This window comes from Populus alba, chromosome 3 (genome assembly GCF_005239225.2).
Source record: "Populus alba chromosome 3, ASM523922v2, whole genome shotgun sequence".
Lineage (NCBI taxonomy): Eukaryota > Viridiplantae > Streptophyta > Magnoliopsida > Malpighiales > Salicaceae > Populus > Populus alba.
This window is the reverse complement of record NC_133286.1, coordinates 5529480-5549925: the sequence shown is the minus strand read 5'-3', so window position 1 is coordinate 5549925 and position 20446 is coordinate 5529480. Positions and strand designations below refer to the sequence as shown.

General features: G+C 32.2%; 1 protein-coding gene and 1 pseudogene across 2 annotated transcripts; one reads left to right on the top strand and one right to left on the bottom strand.

Annotated features, from left to right (window-relative positions):
• Window positions 1-571: 571 nt before the first annotated feature.
• On the bottom strand, window positions 572-3124 carry LOC118031058 (ABC transporter C family member 8-like; annotated as a pseudogene).
• A 10362-nt stretch (window positions 3125-13486) lies between these two features.
• On the top strand, window positions 13487-19664 carry LOC118030988 (ABC transporter C family member 8). 2 transcript variants are annotated; one of them, XM_035035258.2, is made up of 12 exons: window positions 13487-13607; window positions 13950-15904; window positions 15993-16313; window positions 16458-16544; window positions 16640-17260; window positions 17362-17526; window positions 17622-17916; window positions 18016-18230; window positions 18318-18623; window positions 18737-18800; window positions 18972-19211; window positions 19321-19664. In XM_035035258.2, the coding sequence occupies exons 1-12, from the start codon at window positions 13583-13585 to the stop codon at window positions 19458-19460; spliced, it is 4434 nt and encodes a 1477-aa protein (XP_034891149.1). In that variant the 5' UTR covers window positions 13487-13582; the 3' UTR covers window positions 19461-19664. The 2 variants fall into 2 exon arrangements, with proteins under 2 accessions (XP_034891149.1, XP_073264316.1); XM_073408215.1 differs by having other exon boundaries at window positions 18016-18623.
• Window positions 19665-20446: the final 782 nt, after the last annotated feature.

The following is a 20446-nucleotide window of genomic DNA, read 5'->3' as shown; positions in this document are numbered from 1 at the left end:
TTTATTCCTTCCAAGTAGAACTCTCCCAAGACAGAAAAGTTGTCGCTACCCAGCGCTCCAGTTCTCTCCCTCATCACTAACTGCTAACACAATTTAGACTGGTAATGTTGATACTTGAGATATTTACAAAGATTTGGATTGCAATGGAGGTGATAACTTCTTGTTTTCCCTACATTACCTGATGGATCCAAAAGCTTAGGAAGGTAGCAGATTGTAGCTTTATGCTGGCATTTCTCCAAGGCCTTTAAATATAGAACCAATAATTATGTGGTGGGAATGAAGTCTTTGTAAGAAAATATGCATATGGAATTATTATTATTATTATTTTTTAATCAAAATCATTAAAGAAAGTGGAAAAATGTTTTTGGCTTACCTCCCATTTTGGATCCAAGATAGATCTAATTTAACCCTGAGAGGTATATTTTAATTGATCATGTCTTGAATTTGCTTTTTAGAGATCACTAGTTCGAACGTTATAAATCTTAGGGTTACTGGAGGTTTATATAATCATTAATTTTAGTGTCTCGAGAGATTAATTGAGGTATATGTATACTGATTCGGACACTCACAGTTAAAAAAAATGAAAAAGAGCTGGTTCTTGAGGAATAATACTCAGCTTGGTTCTCAAGTCCTTCAGTTCAATAGTGCTTATGTCAAGTCCATCTATGAGAATTTTCCCATTTTCTGGCTCTACCAACCTAAACAAAGCACTTAATAATGTAGTCTTCCCACGTCCCGTTCTTCCAACAACTCCTCCTCTGGTACCTTCCACAAATGTGCAAGTGATTCCTTTAAGAACCAACGGAGCATTCGGACGATATCTTATCTTCTTATCACCAAGAACCAAACTATTAAAACAAAAATTATGAATTCAAGGTGAAAGGCCAAATTTATTACAACTTGTTTCGCTCATAACTTCAGGTCCTGCAACTATATTCTTCCATGAGGTGGCCATGAGGGAGGAGGTCTCATGTCCTCGACAGTTGCTGGAGATTCTGGTGGTATATGCATGAATTGCTTGATCCTTTCAACAGATACAATGTAGTTTGACGAATTGCAGTGGTACCGGGTCATAATCACCTGGATGGTATTCAAAGTAAGTGCATACGAAAGAGATAATCCCACGAACCTTTCCAACAGTGATAAATATTCGTGATGAATATTGAATTAGAGAGGGTTTTTCCCTTTACACTTTAAAGAGTAAAATCAGCAATAAATTTGTGTATTTCTGCTACCTTGTAAGCGTTTGTCTGGTGGTAGAACAAGAAGAAGGACAGCCGAGAGCAGAATCAGGTTCAGAAGTGTCTCTACACGTAATATTAGCCACTCCATGGCAGCATTAGAATGAAAGAAAAGCCTTGCATCTGTGTCAATTAGCACAAGATACTTTTTGAAGAACATATCCATAATGTTAAAAGCTCTAATAGTGACCACCCCTGGTGATGTTTCTGATGCCAAGTTCAGAATAGGTGCTTTAATTCCCTTGCAGTAGATAGATAATAACCCTAAGTATGAAAAAAACATACAGGAAAGTCGTCAGGTTATTTGATATATGTATATAGAAGGAATAACACAAGTAAATTAGCAACTCGAAAAGAGGTACATTCACCTGAGCATATATTGCATCTGTAATTGCAGGGATGGCAACCACGACGACTGGCCATGTGACAGAGGCCATCACCGCTATTATTGCACGTAGACCAATTCTGGAAGCTGCGGGAAATGCAATCCCCAAAGGAAGATCAAAGTCCAATGCGCTCATATCTGAGGAAACCTGTGATATATCATGGAAAAAGCATGCTACTAAGGACAGTTTACTAGCTTTCCAAACTGAAACCAGCAGCATTTTAGCAGGTCATTTATAGAGTGATAGATGCAAGGGTCTACTTACCCGAGTATATATCCTCCCACCTGGTGTGGAGTCGAAGAAGAGCATGGGAGCTTTGAATAATGAAATACTGATACCTGAGAAGAAGGCTTTTGAAGCTTTTAATCCTAAAAGCGCTGCAAACAAAGACCTTAGATATACAAATGGTGTACTAGATTTTGAAATTCCTGTATAGACTCCAGCTAAGAAGCCATTGCTAATTTTAGGAAGTCGAAGCTTTTCTTCAGGGAGGAACCACTCACTGGATTCCTCAGTCTGGCATATATCAGAATTTACAGTTCCAATTTTCTTTATATTTCCGTAGTCTGAAGAGACACATTGATCTGTCACTGTATTTTTTATGAGCGTTTACAAGTTGTTTGAAGGCAGCCAACTGGCAGTTCCTCATAGCTTCCTGATGAATTAGTCAAAACGGCTTTAATAGACATCAAAATGCTTGAAACTAACACTTGTTGACACTAAGATTCCATGTGTTTTGAGGAAAATATTTTTAAAACAAATATTTTTTTTTTATTTTTAATATGAAACAATCACCATCATTGAGGTATTAATATTAATGTAATCATCATTTTATACTTATTTATTATAACTCTTCATCGTTAATATCACTATAACCATTATTTTATTATCGATATAACTACTATGATAATCAAACTTTAACCCTTTAATTAATATGATTACCATGATCAATGCCGTCATCACCACCATCATTTTATTATTAAAGTAATTATTATTTTATAATTATTATCGTCACTATCACTATCACTGTAACAATAATTATTATTTTATAACCAATATTTTTACCATCAATATTATTACTATCACAAATACTCCAATTATAATTATTATTATCAATCTTTCCATCGTAATCACCACCATCACCTTTATCATAAAATATTACAGTTCTTTTTCATTTTATAACCATCATTGAGTGGGGCACTTCTTGTAACCACAAATCCAATGAAGACCACTGCAGAGGAAATTGTTGGTGACATCCAATACAAAACTGTGGTGGAGGACTTTCTAATTTGTGATTTTGCTAAGCATTCATATTCTGCACCTCTCGGCGAATCGTTGACTTCTTTCAATTTATCCTCCCATGATAGCAGCTGATCACTGCAGTGCTCCAAGACCAACAACCTTGAAAAGAATTCCGATGGCAAGAAAGAGTTGCAAAACAAGACTCCATGCCGTGTAGTTCATGATCACACCGGCGGAGTGCCGCCTTCTTCCCATACTAGATAGTTGCAGCTGCTTTTGGTAGATCGCAACCATCATGAATATATTCCTGACAAATTATCAATGATCTTTAATCTATCTTAATATGAAAATATTCATCCACATATTAAGAGTCATCCACTTAGTGACCATCTTTCTTAAAAATTGTCCATACCCTTTTTTCTATATTCTTTTTCATAACACTAATGTTAATTTGTTGAATGCGTAATTCCACCCAAATTAATAAAAATTTCGGCAAAGATTTTTCTATACACCACTCTACCTAAAATTTATTCATATACTTGGAAGGTTTAGGATCAATATTTAATGAAAGTCTCTTGCTATAATCATTATTTTAAAGATCTATATCCTTAATATATGGAGTGTCCAAAAAATAGTTAACAATATATATTCATAAAAGATCTCTTACCATACAAAAGTGATTGTAGTAGAATTGACATGAGTTTCTCATTATGCAAAGAATAAAATAAAAGCACGTGATAGGCTTGCCATAGGCCCTCTAATGTAAAGAGAAGAAGAAGAAAAAATGAGAGATGCTTATAGGCTTGCCAAAAGCCTTTCTGTGTAGAAGCAAAATTGAAAATAATAGTTTGCAGGCCTGTCTTGGACTTTCTAGACTCACAAGGATTCATTAAAGGCATTACTAAGATTTTGTTTGCAGTGAGAATTTTCATATAAAATATATATAAAAAAACCCTGGCTAGGTCTAAAAAGAATCATAATACTTTGTGCAGCCTTCTAATTAAAAAAGAGCAAAATAAAATAAAATAAAAGCACGTGCTAATTTTTTTTTTTTCTAATTAAATTTTTTTATTTGACTGAGGGAATTGCTGGTGAAATAATTACTATTGCATAAAAAATTTGTCATGGCATTGTCCTAGCCATACAAGAGTAATCACTTCGAACCAACATGTTGTTGGCTCAGTGGTTATTAGGGCAGCTCTTCTTTCTTCAAACTTCGGTTCGAGTCCCAGTAGGAATGGAGCTAGAGAGTTTGTTCCCTTCCTATCTCTATTGGGTCCTTCCTGTGTGGTATGTCTGTCACCCCCGCGGTGCCTTACCTGCTCACTGGGCTTGCAGGATGTTCAGTGGGCCGTGAGATTAGTCGTGGTGCACGCAAACTGGCCCGGATACCCACGTTAATAATAAAAAAAGTAATCACTTCGCACACAAACCAGCTAGGTGTTGTACCAGCCACATGTCCTTCCCACTTTATGTTTTAAAAGAAAACAAAGGACATATTCTTGCCAGTAACTCAACTAATAGTAGAATCAATTTTAGGATCGGTAAATATTTATATAATTATTAATTTTAGAATATATAAAATTAATTGAAATATATGTTAGTTAATTTGAATATTTATAATAATAATAATAATAATAATAATAATAATAATAATAATGCTATTTTTAAAAATTACCCATTTCAGTATCATAAATTTCATGATTATTTAATATTTTTATGATTATTAATTTCAAGATTTTGAGGGATTAATTAAAATAAGTGTAATCTAACTTAAATATCTATAATTAATTAAAAAAACAAAAATATCGAGACCATGAGTGGAGAAACATATGCCATTCATATAGCCAACTATTCTTGAACGCTTCCAAACTTCATCTCTAAGTTTTCTATTCCATTTAAGTATTGAGGAAGTGGAAAATTTTCTTGAATAATCAGGTAGAGATGAGTCGAGTTTGTTTGAAAGTGTGATTGTAGTTGTTTTTCAAAGTGCTTTTTTTACTCAGAAATACATTAAAATAATAATTTTTTTAAAAAAATTATTTTTAATATCAGCACATCAAAATAATCTAAAAACATAAAAAAAAATTTTGAAGCAAATAAAAAAAATTAAATTTTTTTAAAAGCGCTTTTGAAACATAAAAACAAACAGGACCCTCTTGGTCGTGCTTACTCTTTATATAGAACAACAAAATTGGAAGTTTTGGACAACATCTTATATACAAGGACCCTTATTCTAACATTCTTTATATATATATATAAAAAAATTAGAAAAGATTCTTGTTCTCATTACATTGCTTTATTTATTGTAGAAGGTAGTGTTTGTTTTTGTAGTTATACCTATAATAAATTTGTTAGAGTTTTTTTTTTTTTTTGGGAGGTAGTATCTAAAATGAGTAATTGACTATGCTATATTTTCCTCTTCCCCTTTGTGTGCCAGATTCTCTCACTATTTATAGGGAAAATAATTTTCTCTCTCTTTCAATTGCTTAGCCCCCAAACAAACTTGGTGACCAAGCAACCCAAAATCACTTTAGTTCCTTATTTTCTTTCTTTAGACATTGGTCCCCCTGGCCAAATATTTTTTTTTTTCAATTTTTGATGTATCTTATTTTTTGTATTTTGATATTTTTGTAAAAGGCAACATCAACGTCAATGTCAACTCAATAAGAAAAATTAATCAATAATTTTAAAATGAGTACCTTAAAAACCGAAAGCATCAAAAATATAATTTTGAATTCTTTTGAAAGGCTGCTAAAAAAGTAAAAAACAATGCAAATATGTCAAAAATATATTTTTTTGGAGTTTTTGCTATTTTGTATGTAAAAAAAAAAAGGCAAGAAAAAAATGGTAAAAATTTAGGATATGAGAGTAATGATGTGTTCAATAACATAAAAATAAAACAATGGCTTAAAATATTATTTATACTTAGAAAAAAAACTAAACCCTAATTGAACTAATGGACTAATATCAACCCAAATTAAATTCAGGCCAAATTATCTAAAATAAGCCCAAACATGGAAAATAGTAAAAATATCTAGAACTTCAAATCCACATACCTATACATGTAACAACTTATTATTTGAATCCTCATTATTATTATAATCCCAATTTTAAGATTAATGAAAATATTAAAATTGGATTATATCAATGCTTTTAAATGATGGTGTTTGATGCAAGTGAAATGTGCAAATTTAACTTACAACTTGAATCATTTAAGGATGCAAAAGAGTTATTTGGTATTAAGGCAACTAAATACAAAGGTTTTCAATTTGAGTTCTATGCTTGACTTGTAGTTCATCTATAAGTGAGAATAACTGAAGAGCATTTGAGTTGATAAGTTTTTATTTTATTTTATTTTTTTATCTTATTATTTTTTATATTTGATAAGAATCTTATAAGTTATAAATTTGAATTGCTTACTTAGGTTCATACAAAATTAAAAAGATTGTTTGCACTAAAAATAAAAATAAATGACTTGGTATTTGTAATGTGCAATTTGAAATTGAATGAAAACCAAGTAAAAAAAACAAGCTAATGCTTTTGGAAAAGTTTTAGATGATCTCTCATACGATGATGATTGGATAACTACGAGAGAAAAGCATGATATTTCATTAAAATTTTATTTGCTTAGTGTCGTTAATAGTGCAACACGAGAAAGAAAAAGATGGAGATTAAAGTGATGAAGAAGAAATTTTTAATGATGCTGAGATGGAGAATTGTGATATTGAAGAAAATTTGAAAATTCAAATTGATACCAATACAGAGATTTTAAAGAGTTTTGAGTTAAATAATGTTTAAAATATTAGTATTGATACTAATAATATCACTAAATAATCCTCTACACGGTAATAATTTTGATGAATATCTTAGGTATAATAAGAAAGATAAAGACTTATGTTTGTGAGTTTTAGTTTTAGTTTACACGTAACATTGAGAGATAATTTTTAGTTTACACGAAAACATTGAAAAATATAATTAAAAAAATAAAAATAATTAGACTAGTTTTAGTTTACACGGAACATTGAGATTTTTTATTAGTCATTCTTTTTTCCATCCATTATTTATACAACTCATTTTTGTGACATCCATCACAAGTAAGCATCTTTAAAAGATGTAGTCTAGATAGATTAGTTGTATCTTTTTTTTTCCTTTTCTTGTCCAGCTAACGAGCACAAATTTGTTAGGTAGTTTTTATGACTAATTTAGACCATCGGGAGGAATATCAGGCAGCTTCAAAATATAGAGTTTTTGTTCAGGAGATCTTCAAAATCGAGAGTGTGCCATGACACCCCCAAAGTTTTCAAATGTTTCAATTTGGCTCCTAATTTTTTTTATCTCTTAACATTTTTTTTTTCTTCTCGGTCCTCGTAACTTTATTCATTTTGAAATTAATCCTTGCAAAATCACGTCAGATAACCTTCTGGTATGCACGTGCTTGGTCATGCATGAGACATCATATCTCTCTAGCTGTCATTCATCACAATCTTTCTACCTAACAAGCATGGCTAATCACTCTAAGATTCGTCATAATTTGTCTTTTACAATCAGACAAATTATTTTCAAATTACGTGCATCAACACAGCTACACTCTTTTTTTTTTTTAAATATATTTTTTTTATTTTAGAAGTACTTTTGAAAATTATTTATTTTATTTTAAATTATTAATTATTTTTTTATATTTTCATATCGTTTTGATATATTGATATCAAACATAATTTAAAAAAATAAAAAAAATTATTTTAATGTATTTTCACTTACCCTCGCCTTCGCCTACTCTTCTGGAAATTAGGTTTAAGATCCATCTACCATCTCTCTCAGCAGGATGCAAATTAGGCCCTTTCTTTTGTCTACTAACCTCCCACTTGATCCTTTGAAGCTCTGCTCATTCAGATCTTCTTTAGATTTAGATATTTTGATGGGAAATAATTACCATCTTACATTGATTTTTCAAGGGAATAAAGAGATAATATCCCACTGCTAAGCTCCATGTATCTCTCAAGGATAATATCCCACAAAACAGATATATTGAAACTTATTTTGTTTCAATTTAAATTATTACTTCTAGGCCTTTGAAATTATGGTAGATATTATTTTTCAGAATATTTTTTATTCTAAAATAAATTAAAATGGTATTTTTGATATTAGCAAATCAAAATGATATAAAAAAAATATATAATTTTTTTTTTTAAAAATAAATTTCATTGGAAGGAAAAACAAAAATAATATTAAAAGATACCAAGGTTTAGTGATTTTTTTTCTGGAATGATCTTGAAAATAGATTTTTTATATTGATTTGATATATTCATAGTAATTTTATAAAATATCTTGAATGTTGACGCTGTGATTTATATCTAAAAACAAAATAAAACGAGAGGCTGGAGAGTAATGAATGTTTGGAAATGCGGTGTAAAATATATTTCATAAAAATTTAATTTTTTTGTTAAAATTATTATTTTATGTGTTTTGGATTGTTTTAATGTGTTAATTTCAAAAATAATTTTTTAAAAAATAAAAAATATTATTTTAATATATTTAATATACAAAATACTTTAAAATATAACTGTAACACATTCCATGATGATTTTCAACTTAAATCATACTCATAAGAAAGCAATGGCTAATTGTGATGATACATACAGACTTATCCTCGTAGAATTGATTTTTCTGTGGAAAATCTTGGCGTCCTTCTGTCTTTATCACAGCATGAGTTATAGTTATCCATCAAGTTTATTCTCTCCAATCAAGAAAGGAGATGTCATAAAAACATTTATCGGTAGTAAATTATCCCTTGTTTGGACATGGTTTCCCATAGTTTTAAAACTCCGTACAGTTAGGCTGCTAGATTATAATTATTTTTTTAATTAAAAAAGTTTGTTTTTACAAAAAATTTAATTATTTTTTTTAAATTAATATTTTTTTAAAATTTTTAAATTATTTTAATATATTATTGTAAAAAATAATTTTTAAATTAATATTATTTTAATATATTTTTAAATGAAAAGTATTTTAAAAAACAATGGTTATATACCTTTTAAAAAATTATTTTTATTTTATGTTTAAAAGGTTTTTTTTAAAATAAATTTTTAATATTTTTATATTATTTTAAAATGTTTACATTAAAAATAAAAATAAAAAATATTTAAAAATGAATCAATCATTCAAGGACACTAAATACGCCGTAAAAGTAGACGATAAAAAGTGAAAAAAATTCAGAAGATGCGTGGGCGTCTGACCTAGGATGGAAATGCCAGTTCTTCAAAATACGAAAGGACCCACAAAGGACATTAAATCATTTTTATTTATTTGAAATTGAGTGGCCAATACTCACTTGTTCATTATCATCCCGTTTTCCAATGGACTCCATTCCTGATTTCCTTCTTGAAAGCAGACGGTTTTGCTACTTGACAATTTGGTTTTGTTTTTATTTTAAAATTGACTTTGCTTGAAAATTACTTTAAAAAATAATTACCATTATATTTCTAAATAAATTCTTAATTTTTAACATATACACACAAATCACTATATATATGGTTTAAATATTATTAAATATAAATTCTTTCTTTTCATAATTTGATATTTAAATTTTGGAGCAAGCATATGGAAAAATATTTTTTAAAAAATACTTTAGATTAATGTAAAAGGTGCATTTTTAAGCTGTCAATGAAAGAAATCTATCTAAATTATATATAAATTGATCCGAAAATACCTTTATTATTAAATAAAATATTTATATGACAATTTATTTGGTGTGCTATATGAATATACAATATCCTATTTTTAATGAAAAATATTTAATAATGTTACCTCCACATGTATAGTTATTATTGAGACTTCATGGAAGTTAGATAATGGATTATTCGTATAAATTTAAAGAGGAATGGTTAATTGACAAAACTAAAAAAATGAGATGGAAATAAATAATTGATAAAAATACAAGATTGAATTTAGGAGTTTTGAATTTTTTTAAAAATAAATAAGTTCCAAGTAAAAAACAACCAAAAGAAGAAGAAGATAATGTGGTGAAAATAAACTACAAACAAATAATAGTAAAATGTATTGGATATGTTGAAAACTTTGTTTTAAAACAATGTTAATGGATATATTTGAAGGCAAATTAAAAATAAGATTAATTTATTTTTAAGGATTATTATAATTAATTTTGTGTTAGTTTTGGTTCTAAATATCAATATAAATAAGGGTTGAAGAGGAGATATTTGCAGTAGCTCTCTAACCATATTTTCTGCTATTTTTTCTAGTTTTTTTCCTCCCTTTTTTCCCTCTATTTAGAGCTAGCTTAAGTTCCAGTTTTTCATAGAAAGGTGTTCCTTGTTCCTTTGGTTTGTAGATTTTTAAACAAAGTGTATATTTTAAAAATAATATTGTTAGAATCTTCAAAAACTGATTGTATTTTGTTCGTTTCACCAAAAAAAAACGAGTAATAAATCTTTGAAAACAAATAACTTAACATTAATAACACTAAAATTTTCAGCTAAATTAGATTTTACTATTTTAATTGAAGTATGAATTTATTTTTTTTTTATTAACGTGGGTGTTCGGGCCAGCTTACGCGCACCACGACTAATCCCACGGCCCACTGAACATCCTGCAAGCCCAGTGAGCAGGTAAGGCACCGCGGGGATGACAGGCATACCGCACAGGGAGGACCCAATAGAGCCAGGGAGGGGACAAACTCTCCAGCCCCACTCCCACCGGGACTCGAACTGGAGTTCGAAGGAAGGAGAGCTGCCCCCAACAACCACTGAGCCACACACCTGTTTAACTATATGCATAGTATGGATGCTAGCTATTTTGTTTCAATCTTTTTTATTACAAGTTTAGCTTAACTGGATGATATGTATACTTAAACAAGAAGCTCTGTGAACTGTATTTCACCCAAATGGAAGGATTCATGGAGGTGGGTTGCATGAATTTATTACCAGACATGCATCTGTTGGCAACTGTGTCTGATCTACACCAGTAATATCTTGAACACAACGATGAACGAGCACCAATCATTCCTTTCCTGTAATTGTCGGTCTCCTTTTCAGCATCGAAGGTGATTCAAACCAGCTGGTAAGCATGCGCCTGTCGATCATCAGATATCGTTCAAACTACCAGTCAAAATACTTAACGGATGTTCTTGGGAGATACAGTCCACAACAATTTTTACCTGGGCAGCTTCATTGTAAATTCTTTAACACAACATCCTTGCACGATTTGCTATGTCGTGAATCACATCACCATTATTTCTAATAACAACAACTCTAACATGAAGGAAAAAAACACACCCTTCTGACATGAGAATATTTAAATGGTCTCTTCTGATTACGATTATCCAACAACATACATCAACTAACCATCACGAATGGTTAAACTTGATATATGTTATCTGTTATTTCCAATCAAAATTATCAGAAATTATTAGGTTTCGATACCAACTAAAATAAATAAAAGCAAAAAATAACAAGATTTATTACAAGTTAAAACTCTTAAAAATAAAAAATTATATCATAATTAAAAAGATACTACCAGAAAATTAATAAATATAAATGGAAACACTGATGAAATTTTTTTATCAGTATATGCGGTGAACTTTCCAAAAATAATTTTCCATCCCTGTATCTATCAGTAAAGATAGGCGAAATTCTTCAACTGGTACACAACAATGGAATTGTAGTGGGAAAATAAGGAATAAAAAAAAGTCAAATAATATGATGACGTGTAACTTTTATCGACAACGTTCCCGATGAAATTACAAATCGTAGTACAATGGGATTAAAAAAAAACAAATTATATGGTGACGTGGTATTTTACCAACAAAGTTAGTGGCGAAATGATTTTATTGGTAATATTTAATTTATGATCTTGTGATCAACCTTCCTCTCCCCTCCTCATTTTTTTTTCTTGTGTAGTTTTTCACATACAAATTAAATTTATTGTATGGATTTATGATTTGTACATGTTATGGTATGTTTTTGATTTTGTAAATTTCTATTTTTTTTTTGTAAATTGCATATTTTTTTGTGAATTGATGAAACTTATGTTGAATTTTTAATTTTGGTGTTTTGTGATGAAATAAATAATGACTTATTTAATAAGTTCATTTTATATTTTTAGTCAGTTTTATTGTTGAGTTGTAATTTTTGGTAAATATGTAGAAATTTAAATTTATGTAGATAATTGATAATGAATTAAGAGAACTATTAAAAGAGATTGAATAAATTTGAGTTAAACCAATATTTTTCCACATTTATATAGGTAATGTAGTTAATTAATACATGTTGTCATCATTTTTTTATATATGTTTGATATAAGTAATGGATGATCATTCATGAATGCATTGAGATTCACCTCAAGGGTTGTAGATGATGTATTATTGTAATAAGGTTCAAGGTTTTATTGATTACGCACTATCTAATCTGAGAAATATTAGTGGTGGCGGTATTAGATGATTATACAATCAGTGTAAACATAAAACATTTTTTGATCTAGATGTTGTAATGATGCATCTTTTACAAGAAAAAGGTTCATGGAGAAATATAGGTGTTGATATGCACACGGAGAACCATATGTTGCTCATGATGATACCATGATAGAAAATATGATATGTATAGCATGGATGAAGCATGTAGATTTTTGTTTATGGCACGCTTTGTCCGTTTGTAAATCCATTGATAACTTTAATATCAATGAACTCACCAACAAATTATAAATTACCGACGAGGGTTTTTCTGACGAATTGTTTCCGTCTACGATCCCTTCAGTAAAATAAATACAAATGGATTGTGAGAGTAAGTACCGATAGAAAGTTCCGTTGGTAAATCTATTAAATCTGGTAGTGAGAGACATCCACAATATTCAATTTTTATCCCTTCAAGCGTCCACTTGCGAAACTGACGAAACTGCTATTGTAACCTTTTATATATATATATATATTATATATATATATATATATATATATATATATAAAACTAGAAAACCCTAGTTATATTGAATACAAAAAATAAACTAAGAAAGATATTTATTTAAATAGGAACATTTTTTTAAAAAGCATAATAATATTGAATAGAAAAATAAAAAAATAAAAAGAATAAAATTAACGAAGAAAAATATATAGTTTCCTGCAATAGCTCATGCATCGCTTTTGTTATATAAGATAACTTAGTAATTTTAAATCTAAAAATTACTTACATAATTATCACATGAATTTTTTTATAGACACTCATGATCTCTTTATATAAAATCTTCATGTGAGTTAGTTTAGTGTACATGCCATTTAACAAACAACAACTTATTAGTTTCTTGTATTCCTCATCTTTACTTATTAGAATAATTACTTCATTTTATAAAAAATATAATATATTTCAGTCTCAACAATTTTAATTAATATCCAGTATTAATAAGGCATTGACCACAAATATTTAAAAATAATATTTTAATACAATAAAAATCCTAATAATTATAACTAATTTATAATTTTCTTTCCAAAGTATTTTTGTCCTCAAAACTTTTTTTTTACTCTATACTTAACAATCAAATATAACTAAATATTAAATATTAAAAACTATTTCTATTATAATATATTTGTTTTATAAAAAAGTCAATATCGTTAAATTGATTAGCTACGACGCAGCCTTAGCTTACCATTTACAAGAGATCATACCTGCTGGCTGCAATTTCAAAGGAAGCAACACAAGGACTCCTGCATTAATGGCTCTCTCGGAGTGTTCACTCGGTAATACGCTATTCTCTTGATTTTCATTACCACATGTCATTGCCTTTGCTCGTCTTTAAACATGTCTGTGTGTGTCAAGCGGTTGTTAAGATTCTGGAATATTTACATCAGTTCATTTACGTTGGTCAAAGAATGGAAACACTCAACTATACACATAACTTATTTGTTCTCCTATGCGTGTTATAGTTGAAACTTGAGGCAGTACCTTAGCATGTAGCAGCTATACATGTTGCTTTAATGTTCTGTTTCCAGTTCTTAAAGTTGCTGTTCTTGTGTTATGTTACTTTTTTATGTAAAAGTTTACAAAGATACTTACATGACAGTTCCTATTTTATTATGCAGGGGAACTTTCCAGGATTGGTGGAGGGAAACTTGATTTTGGTTCTCCTTGCACACAAGGAATCATCATAGATGTTACAAATCTGTTATTCCTAGGTGTCTTCTATCTGTCTTTGCTTGTAGGTTTCATCACGAAAAGCTATCAAGTTAGTGGCGGCAATAGAAGGGACTGGATTTCTGTGTTTGTTTCATCCCTCTGTTTTTTTATTAGCATTGGCTACACTGGTGTTGGATTGTGGGATCTGATAGCTGGAAAGGATAGATTATTTGATGGTTTTCTCTGGTTGGTTTACCTTGCTAGAGGACTAGTCTGGGTTTCGTTGGCAGTTTCATTGCTTGTTAGAAAATCCAAATGGACCAGAGTTGTTGTTAGAATCTGGTGGGTGTCTTTCTCTTTGCTGGTTTCAGCTCTAAACATTGAAACTTTGGCTAGAGAACGTAGTATTCAGGTTCTTGACGTGTTTCCTTGGCTTGTCAATTTCTTACTTGTATTTTCTGCCTTTAGAAACTCGAATCATTTTGCTTGTCTCCAAACCCCGGACAAGAGTCTGTCAGAACCTCTATTAGGAGGGAAGGATGAAAAGAACCGATCAAAACTATACAGGGCCAGTTTTCTTAGCAGATTGACCTTTTCGTGGATTAGTCCTTTGCTTGCCTTAGGCTACACAAAACCATTAGATCGTGAAGACATCCCTTCTTTAGTACCCGAGGATGAGGCCAATGCAGCCTATCAAAGATTTGCTTCTACATGGGATTCCCTTGTACGGGAAAAGAGTTCGAACAGCACTAAGAACTTGGTTCTTCAGGCTGTGGCAAAAATACATTTCAAAGAAAATATTTCTGTAGGTTTATGTGCTTTTTTAAGGACACTGGCAGTAGTAGCACTTCCTCTTGTGCTCTATGCCTTTGTAAATTATTCAAATTTTGAGGAGCAGAATCTGCATCAAGGTCTTTCCATTGTTGGAGGTCTAATTCTTGTGAAGGTAGTCGAGTCACTGTCTCAGAGGCATTGCTTCTTCTATTCAAGACAATCAGGCATGAGAATGAGATCAGGCTTAATGGTGGCGATATACAAAAAGCAACTCAAGCTTTCAAGTTTAGGAAGAAGAAGACACTCGACTGGTGAGATTGTAAATTACGTTGCAGTTGATGCCTATCGTATGGGAGAATTTCCTTGGTGGTTTCATTCAACATGGAGTCTGGCATTGCAACTCTTTCTATCAATTGGTGTCCTTTTCTTCGTTGTTGGTCTTGGTGCTCTTACTGGATTAGTCCCCCTCCTCCTTTGCGGTCTTCTTAATGTGCCATTTGCAAGAATGCTTCAAAAGTGTCAATCAGAGTTGATGATCTCACAGGATGAACGACTCAGGGCTACTTCTGAGATCTTGAACAGCATGAAAATCATCAAGTTACAATCTTGGGAAGAGAACTTCAAGAATTTGATGGAATCCCACCGAGATAAGGAATTCAAATGGTTGGCAGAAATGCAGTTTAAGAAGGCTTATGGTACGCTTTTGTATTGGATGTCTCCAACAATCATTTCTTCTGTTGTCTTCTTGGGATGTGCCCTTTTTGGGAGTGCTCCATTAAATGCTAGCACCATCTTCACAGTTCTTGCGACTCTAAGAGGCATGGGAGAGCCTGTCAGAATGATTCCCGAGGCTCTTTCAGTCATGATCCAAGTCAAGGTCTCTTTTGATAGAATCAATAACTTTCTGCTTGATGATGAGCTCAAGGATGACAATATCAAGAAAACCCAGACACTGAATTCTGATCGAAGCGTAACAATTCAAGAAGGTGAATTCAGCTGGGATCCTGAATCAAATACGCCAACACTGAGAGAAGTAAACTTGGATGTAAAACCAGGGCAGAAAATTGCAGTTTGTGGGCCAGTTGGGGCTGGGAAATCATCACTCCTATATGCTATACTCGGAGAGATACCTAAACTATCAGAAACTGTAAGCTGCTGAACAGACAGTAATTGTCATCACTTGCAATAGTACATTATGTTTGCGTTTTCTAACTTTCTTCTCTGGTTGCGATCAGGTTGATGTGACGGGATCCATTGCCTATGTTTCTCAAACTTCTTGGATCCAAAGTGGAACGGTTCGTGACAACATACTCTATGGAAAGCCAATGGACCAAGCAAGATATGAGAAAGCTATAAAAGTTTGTGCTTTGGACAAGGATATCAGTAGTTTTCGGTATGGAGACCTCACAGAAATAGGCCAGAGAGGGCTTAATATGAGTGGTGGCCAAAAGCAGAGGATTCAACTTGCTCGGGCTGTCTACAATGATGCTGATATTTATCTCCTTGATGATCCTTTTAGTGCAGTAGATGCACATACTGCCTCAATTCTATTTAATGTAAGATAGAACTACTTGGAATTATATACTTCTTGTGTTGCTTTTGATCCAAAAATAGATAGAATAACATGACACCTTCTCAAATTCAAGAAATACAATCTGTAAACTTCCTAGTTTTACTCAATGTCAAAGCTGTAATTGCAGGACTGTGTCATGACTGCTTTAGAAAAGAAGACTGTAATACTAGTGACTCACCAAGTGGAGTTCCTCGCAGCAGTAGACAGAATTCTTGTAAGGGAGTGTACATCAATATGCCAGCTTAGACTTTTGTTTTATCAACACATGATTCCTGTTTTTTGAATAACAAGGATATGGCTTTTTTGTAGGTCATGGAAGGTGGAAAAATTACACAATCAGGAAGCTACGAGGAGCTCTTGATGGCAGGAACGGCATTCGAACAGCTTATTAATGCGCATAAAGATTCAATGACATTATTGGGTCCTTTAAGCAACGAAAATCAAGGGGAATCTGTGAAGGTAGACATGGTTCGATCGGACGAGTCTCATCTGTCTGGTCCTGCTAAAGAAAACAGTGAAGGGGAGATTACGGTGAAAAGCGTGCCAGGAGCACAGCTAACAGAAGAAGAAGAGAAGGAGACTGGCGATGCTGGATGGAAGCCATTCCTCGATTATCTCACTGTCTCAAAGGGAATACCTCTTTTATGCCTAAGCATTCTTAGTCAATGTGGCTTTGTTGCTTTTCAGGCAGCTGCAACTTACTGGCTAGCATTTGCCATCCAAATTCCCAACATTAGTAGTGGCTTCTTGATTGGAATTTACACTCTGATTTCAACACTCAGTGCTGTCTTTGTGTATGGGAGGTCCTTTTCTTCTGCATGTCTGGGGTTAAAAGCTTCTAAAACCTTCTTCTCTGGTTTCACCAACGCAATTTTCAAAGCTCCCATGCTCTTCTTCGACTCTACCCCCGTTGGAAGGATTCTGACTCGTGTAAGACCATTTCCTTTTAAAGTGAACTTGAGATCCTTTATATATTGTTTTATGCAATCACAGTTTATTTTGTATTTTTGACTAATAATTTCATTTTCCAGGCTTCATCAGACCTGAGTGTTCTGGATTTTGACATTCCTTTTGCCTTCATCTTTGTGGCGGCTCCTCTGACAGAGCTTCTTGCAACTATAGGAATTATGGCCTCAGTCACATGGCAAATTCTAATAGTAGCCGTCCTTGCTATGGTAGCTTCAAAATACGTTCAGGTACAATACAATTTTCACATGGCTACTTTCTATCCTTTTTTTCCCTATCTGGATGGTGAGCTGATTGCCTCTTATCTTCTGTTTCTTCTGAAAAGGGATATTATTTAGCTTCTGCAAGGGAACTAATAAGAATCAATGGAACAACAAAGGCTCCAGTTATGAATTATGCAGCAGAGACATCACTTGGTGTTGTCACAATAAGAGCTTTTAAGATGGTGGACAGGTTCTTCCAAAACTATCTAAAGCTTGTAGACAATGATGCTGTGCTATTCTTCCATTCTAATGGAGCCATGGAATGGCTAGTCATAAGAACAGAGGCAATCCAGAATATAACCTTATTCACCGCTGCTCTTCTCCTAATTTTACTCCCAAAGGGCTATGTACCTCCAGGTAGCATTGCGTGAATAGAAACAACCTAGTTTTTATAGATATTATTACAGTGTTGGCAAAAGATGAGATGCTACATTAGCTTCAACATTTGGTCTGCAGGACTCGTGGGGCTTTCGTTGTCTTATGCACTCTCACTAACTGGCACTCAAGTGTTCATGACACGATGGTATTGCAACTTGGCGAATTACATAATCTCAGTAGAACGCATTAAACAGTTCATGAACATACCACCCGAGCCTCCTGCTGTTGTTGAGGACAAGAGGCCACCATCTTCATGGCCCTCTAGCGGCAGGATAGAGCTTCAAGAGCTGAAGGTAAGAGCTCGAGTATATTGTAGATGGAATAAATTTTTGATATTTCGGATACTTAAAAATCTGATTCTCCTTCACTATTTGATTCAGATTAGATACCGTCCAAATGCTCCGCTAGTTCTCAAAGGAATCAACTGCACATTCAAGGAAGGAACAAGAGTAGGAGTTGTGGGGAGGACTGGAAGTGGAAAAACTACTCTGATAAGTGCTTTGTTTCGGTTAGTAGAGCCTGAAAGTGGGAAGATTCTTATCGATGGACTCGACATATGTTCTATGGGTCTGAAGGATCTGAGGATGAAGCTCAGCATCATTCCTCAAGAGCCAACTCTTTTCAGGGGAAGCATTCGAACTAACTTGGATCCTTTAGGACTTCACTCTGATAAGGAAATATGGGAGGTGAAGGCAACTGATTTCAGCCTCGTTTCAAGTTTTTTTCTATATTTTTCTATGGTGAAACCTCATAAAAAGACTGGTCTGCGTATCAATAACAACAAGTTCTTTGCTTGCAGGCTTTGGATAAGTGTCAGCTGAAGGCAACAATCAGCAGCCTTCCTCATCTGCTGGACTCCTCAGGTTTTTTCATCAAAGAATCTCATTCTGTCACTATGATTTTCATAAGGTGTTATGTAGATAGCTACCATGCATGCATTATCCATTTAAAAATCCAACAAGATCAAAAAGAGGGGAAAAATGAAAACTAAAGTTGCAAACTCTCAACTTGGCCTAATTTGTTTGATCTGACAGTGAGCGATGAAGGCGAGAATTGGAGCGCAGGGCAACGACAGCTATTTTGCCTGGGAAGAGTCCTTCTAAAAAGAAATAGAATTCTAGTTCTTGATGAAGCTACTGCTTCCATTGATTCTGCTACTGATGCTGTTCTACAAAGAATTATCAGGCGAGAATTCTCAGATTGCACAGTGATCACAGTAGCTCATAGAGTTCCGACTGTTATAGATAGTGACATGGTTATGGTTCTCTCTTATGGTAAGCTTCCATCTAATCACAACATAAATCCCAATATATATTCTTTGGACTAGCACTCACACATCAAATGAGCTTGACATGTGAGGAGGGATTTTGTTTTTATTTGCAGGGAAATTGCTGGAGTATGATGAACCGACAAAGCTACTGGAAACGAGCTCCTCCTTCTCTAAACTTGTAGCTGAATACTGGGCTAGTTGCAGGCAGCACTCTCACCGGAATTTTGAAAAACAACCGGTCATGATTTCATGATGAGAATCACAAGAGCTTTTCCTCTCCAGAAAATCACATACCTTTCGTGGTTTAATAAAATCCTTGTCTGAAAAATTAATAAATAATCACATGTCTGTTGTAATATTTTATTTTGTCGTGATATGCTACTACTCTCCCCGTGCAAATGCTTCTCCATTTTTGGATTACAAAAAGAATATATTTATAATTTCCAATATTTTATAATTCCCCCCTGTATTCTTAACGTAAAGCATTCCAACGCAGAAAACCTCCCACATTGTTTATCCATATGGCACGTAAGCCATGACCTTGCTGCGATCCAATTGCATAACGCTTTCAGTTTCATTGTCTCATCCATAGGGTTTGTTTTTCGTAAAATAAAATATTTTACAACTAAAATATTGTGTAAAATATTTTATGAAACGTCATGATAGTGGTGAAAAGATAATAATGAGATGATGATAATAATAATAAGATAACAAATAAAGATAATGATAAGATAATCATGTGATAAAAGGGAGGGCAGTAGATAAGGAAAAGATAGTGATGATGATGATGGTGGTGATGAAATATAAATATTGGTTAAAATAATTAAATGATATTATAAATGAATTATTTTTTATAAAATATTTTATGAAATTTAATGAACTAAATTTGACAGTTGAATATAAAATATTTTTATTGACTAGTTTTTATATAAAATATTTTTCATGTAACTAATACAAAAAAAAATATTTTCTAAAAAATAAAGATGAAAATAAAAAATATATTCAATACAATATTTTACACAAAAAAAAAAACAAAATAAATAGACACTAAAATCTAAAAATATTCTAACTTTTGTTGAGTTAATTATAATCTAGTATTTGCAGTTTATTAGTATTAATTAATTAGTCTTTGTACTATAATAACTAATTAAATAATTTCTTAACCAATGCTGATAGTTTTTTATTCGAAGAATGTATCCTTTTCTAATCAAACTAGTTTTCATGCCAGCGTTTCACTAT

Coding starts and splice junctions, on each gene's coding strand:
- LOC118030988 (XM_073408215.1), top strand. CDS start 13,583: ATGGCTCTCTCGGAGTGTTCACTCG. Junction 13,608..13,949: donor TCTCTCGGAGTGTTCACTCG/GTAATACGCTAT, acceptor TTTATTATGCAG/GGGAACTTTCCAGGATTGGT. Junction 17,261..17,361: donor TTGGAAGGATTCTGACTCGT/GTAAGACCATTT, acceptor TTCATTTTCCAG/GCTTCATCAGACCTGAGTGT.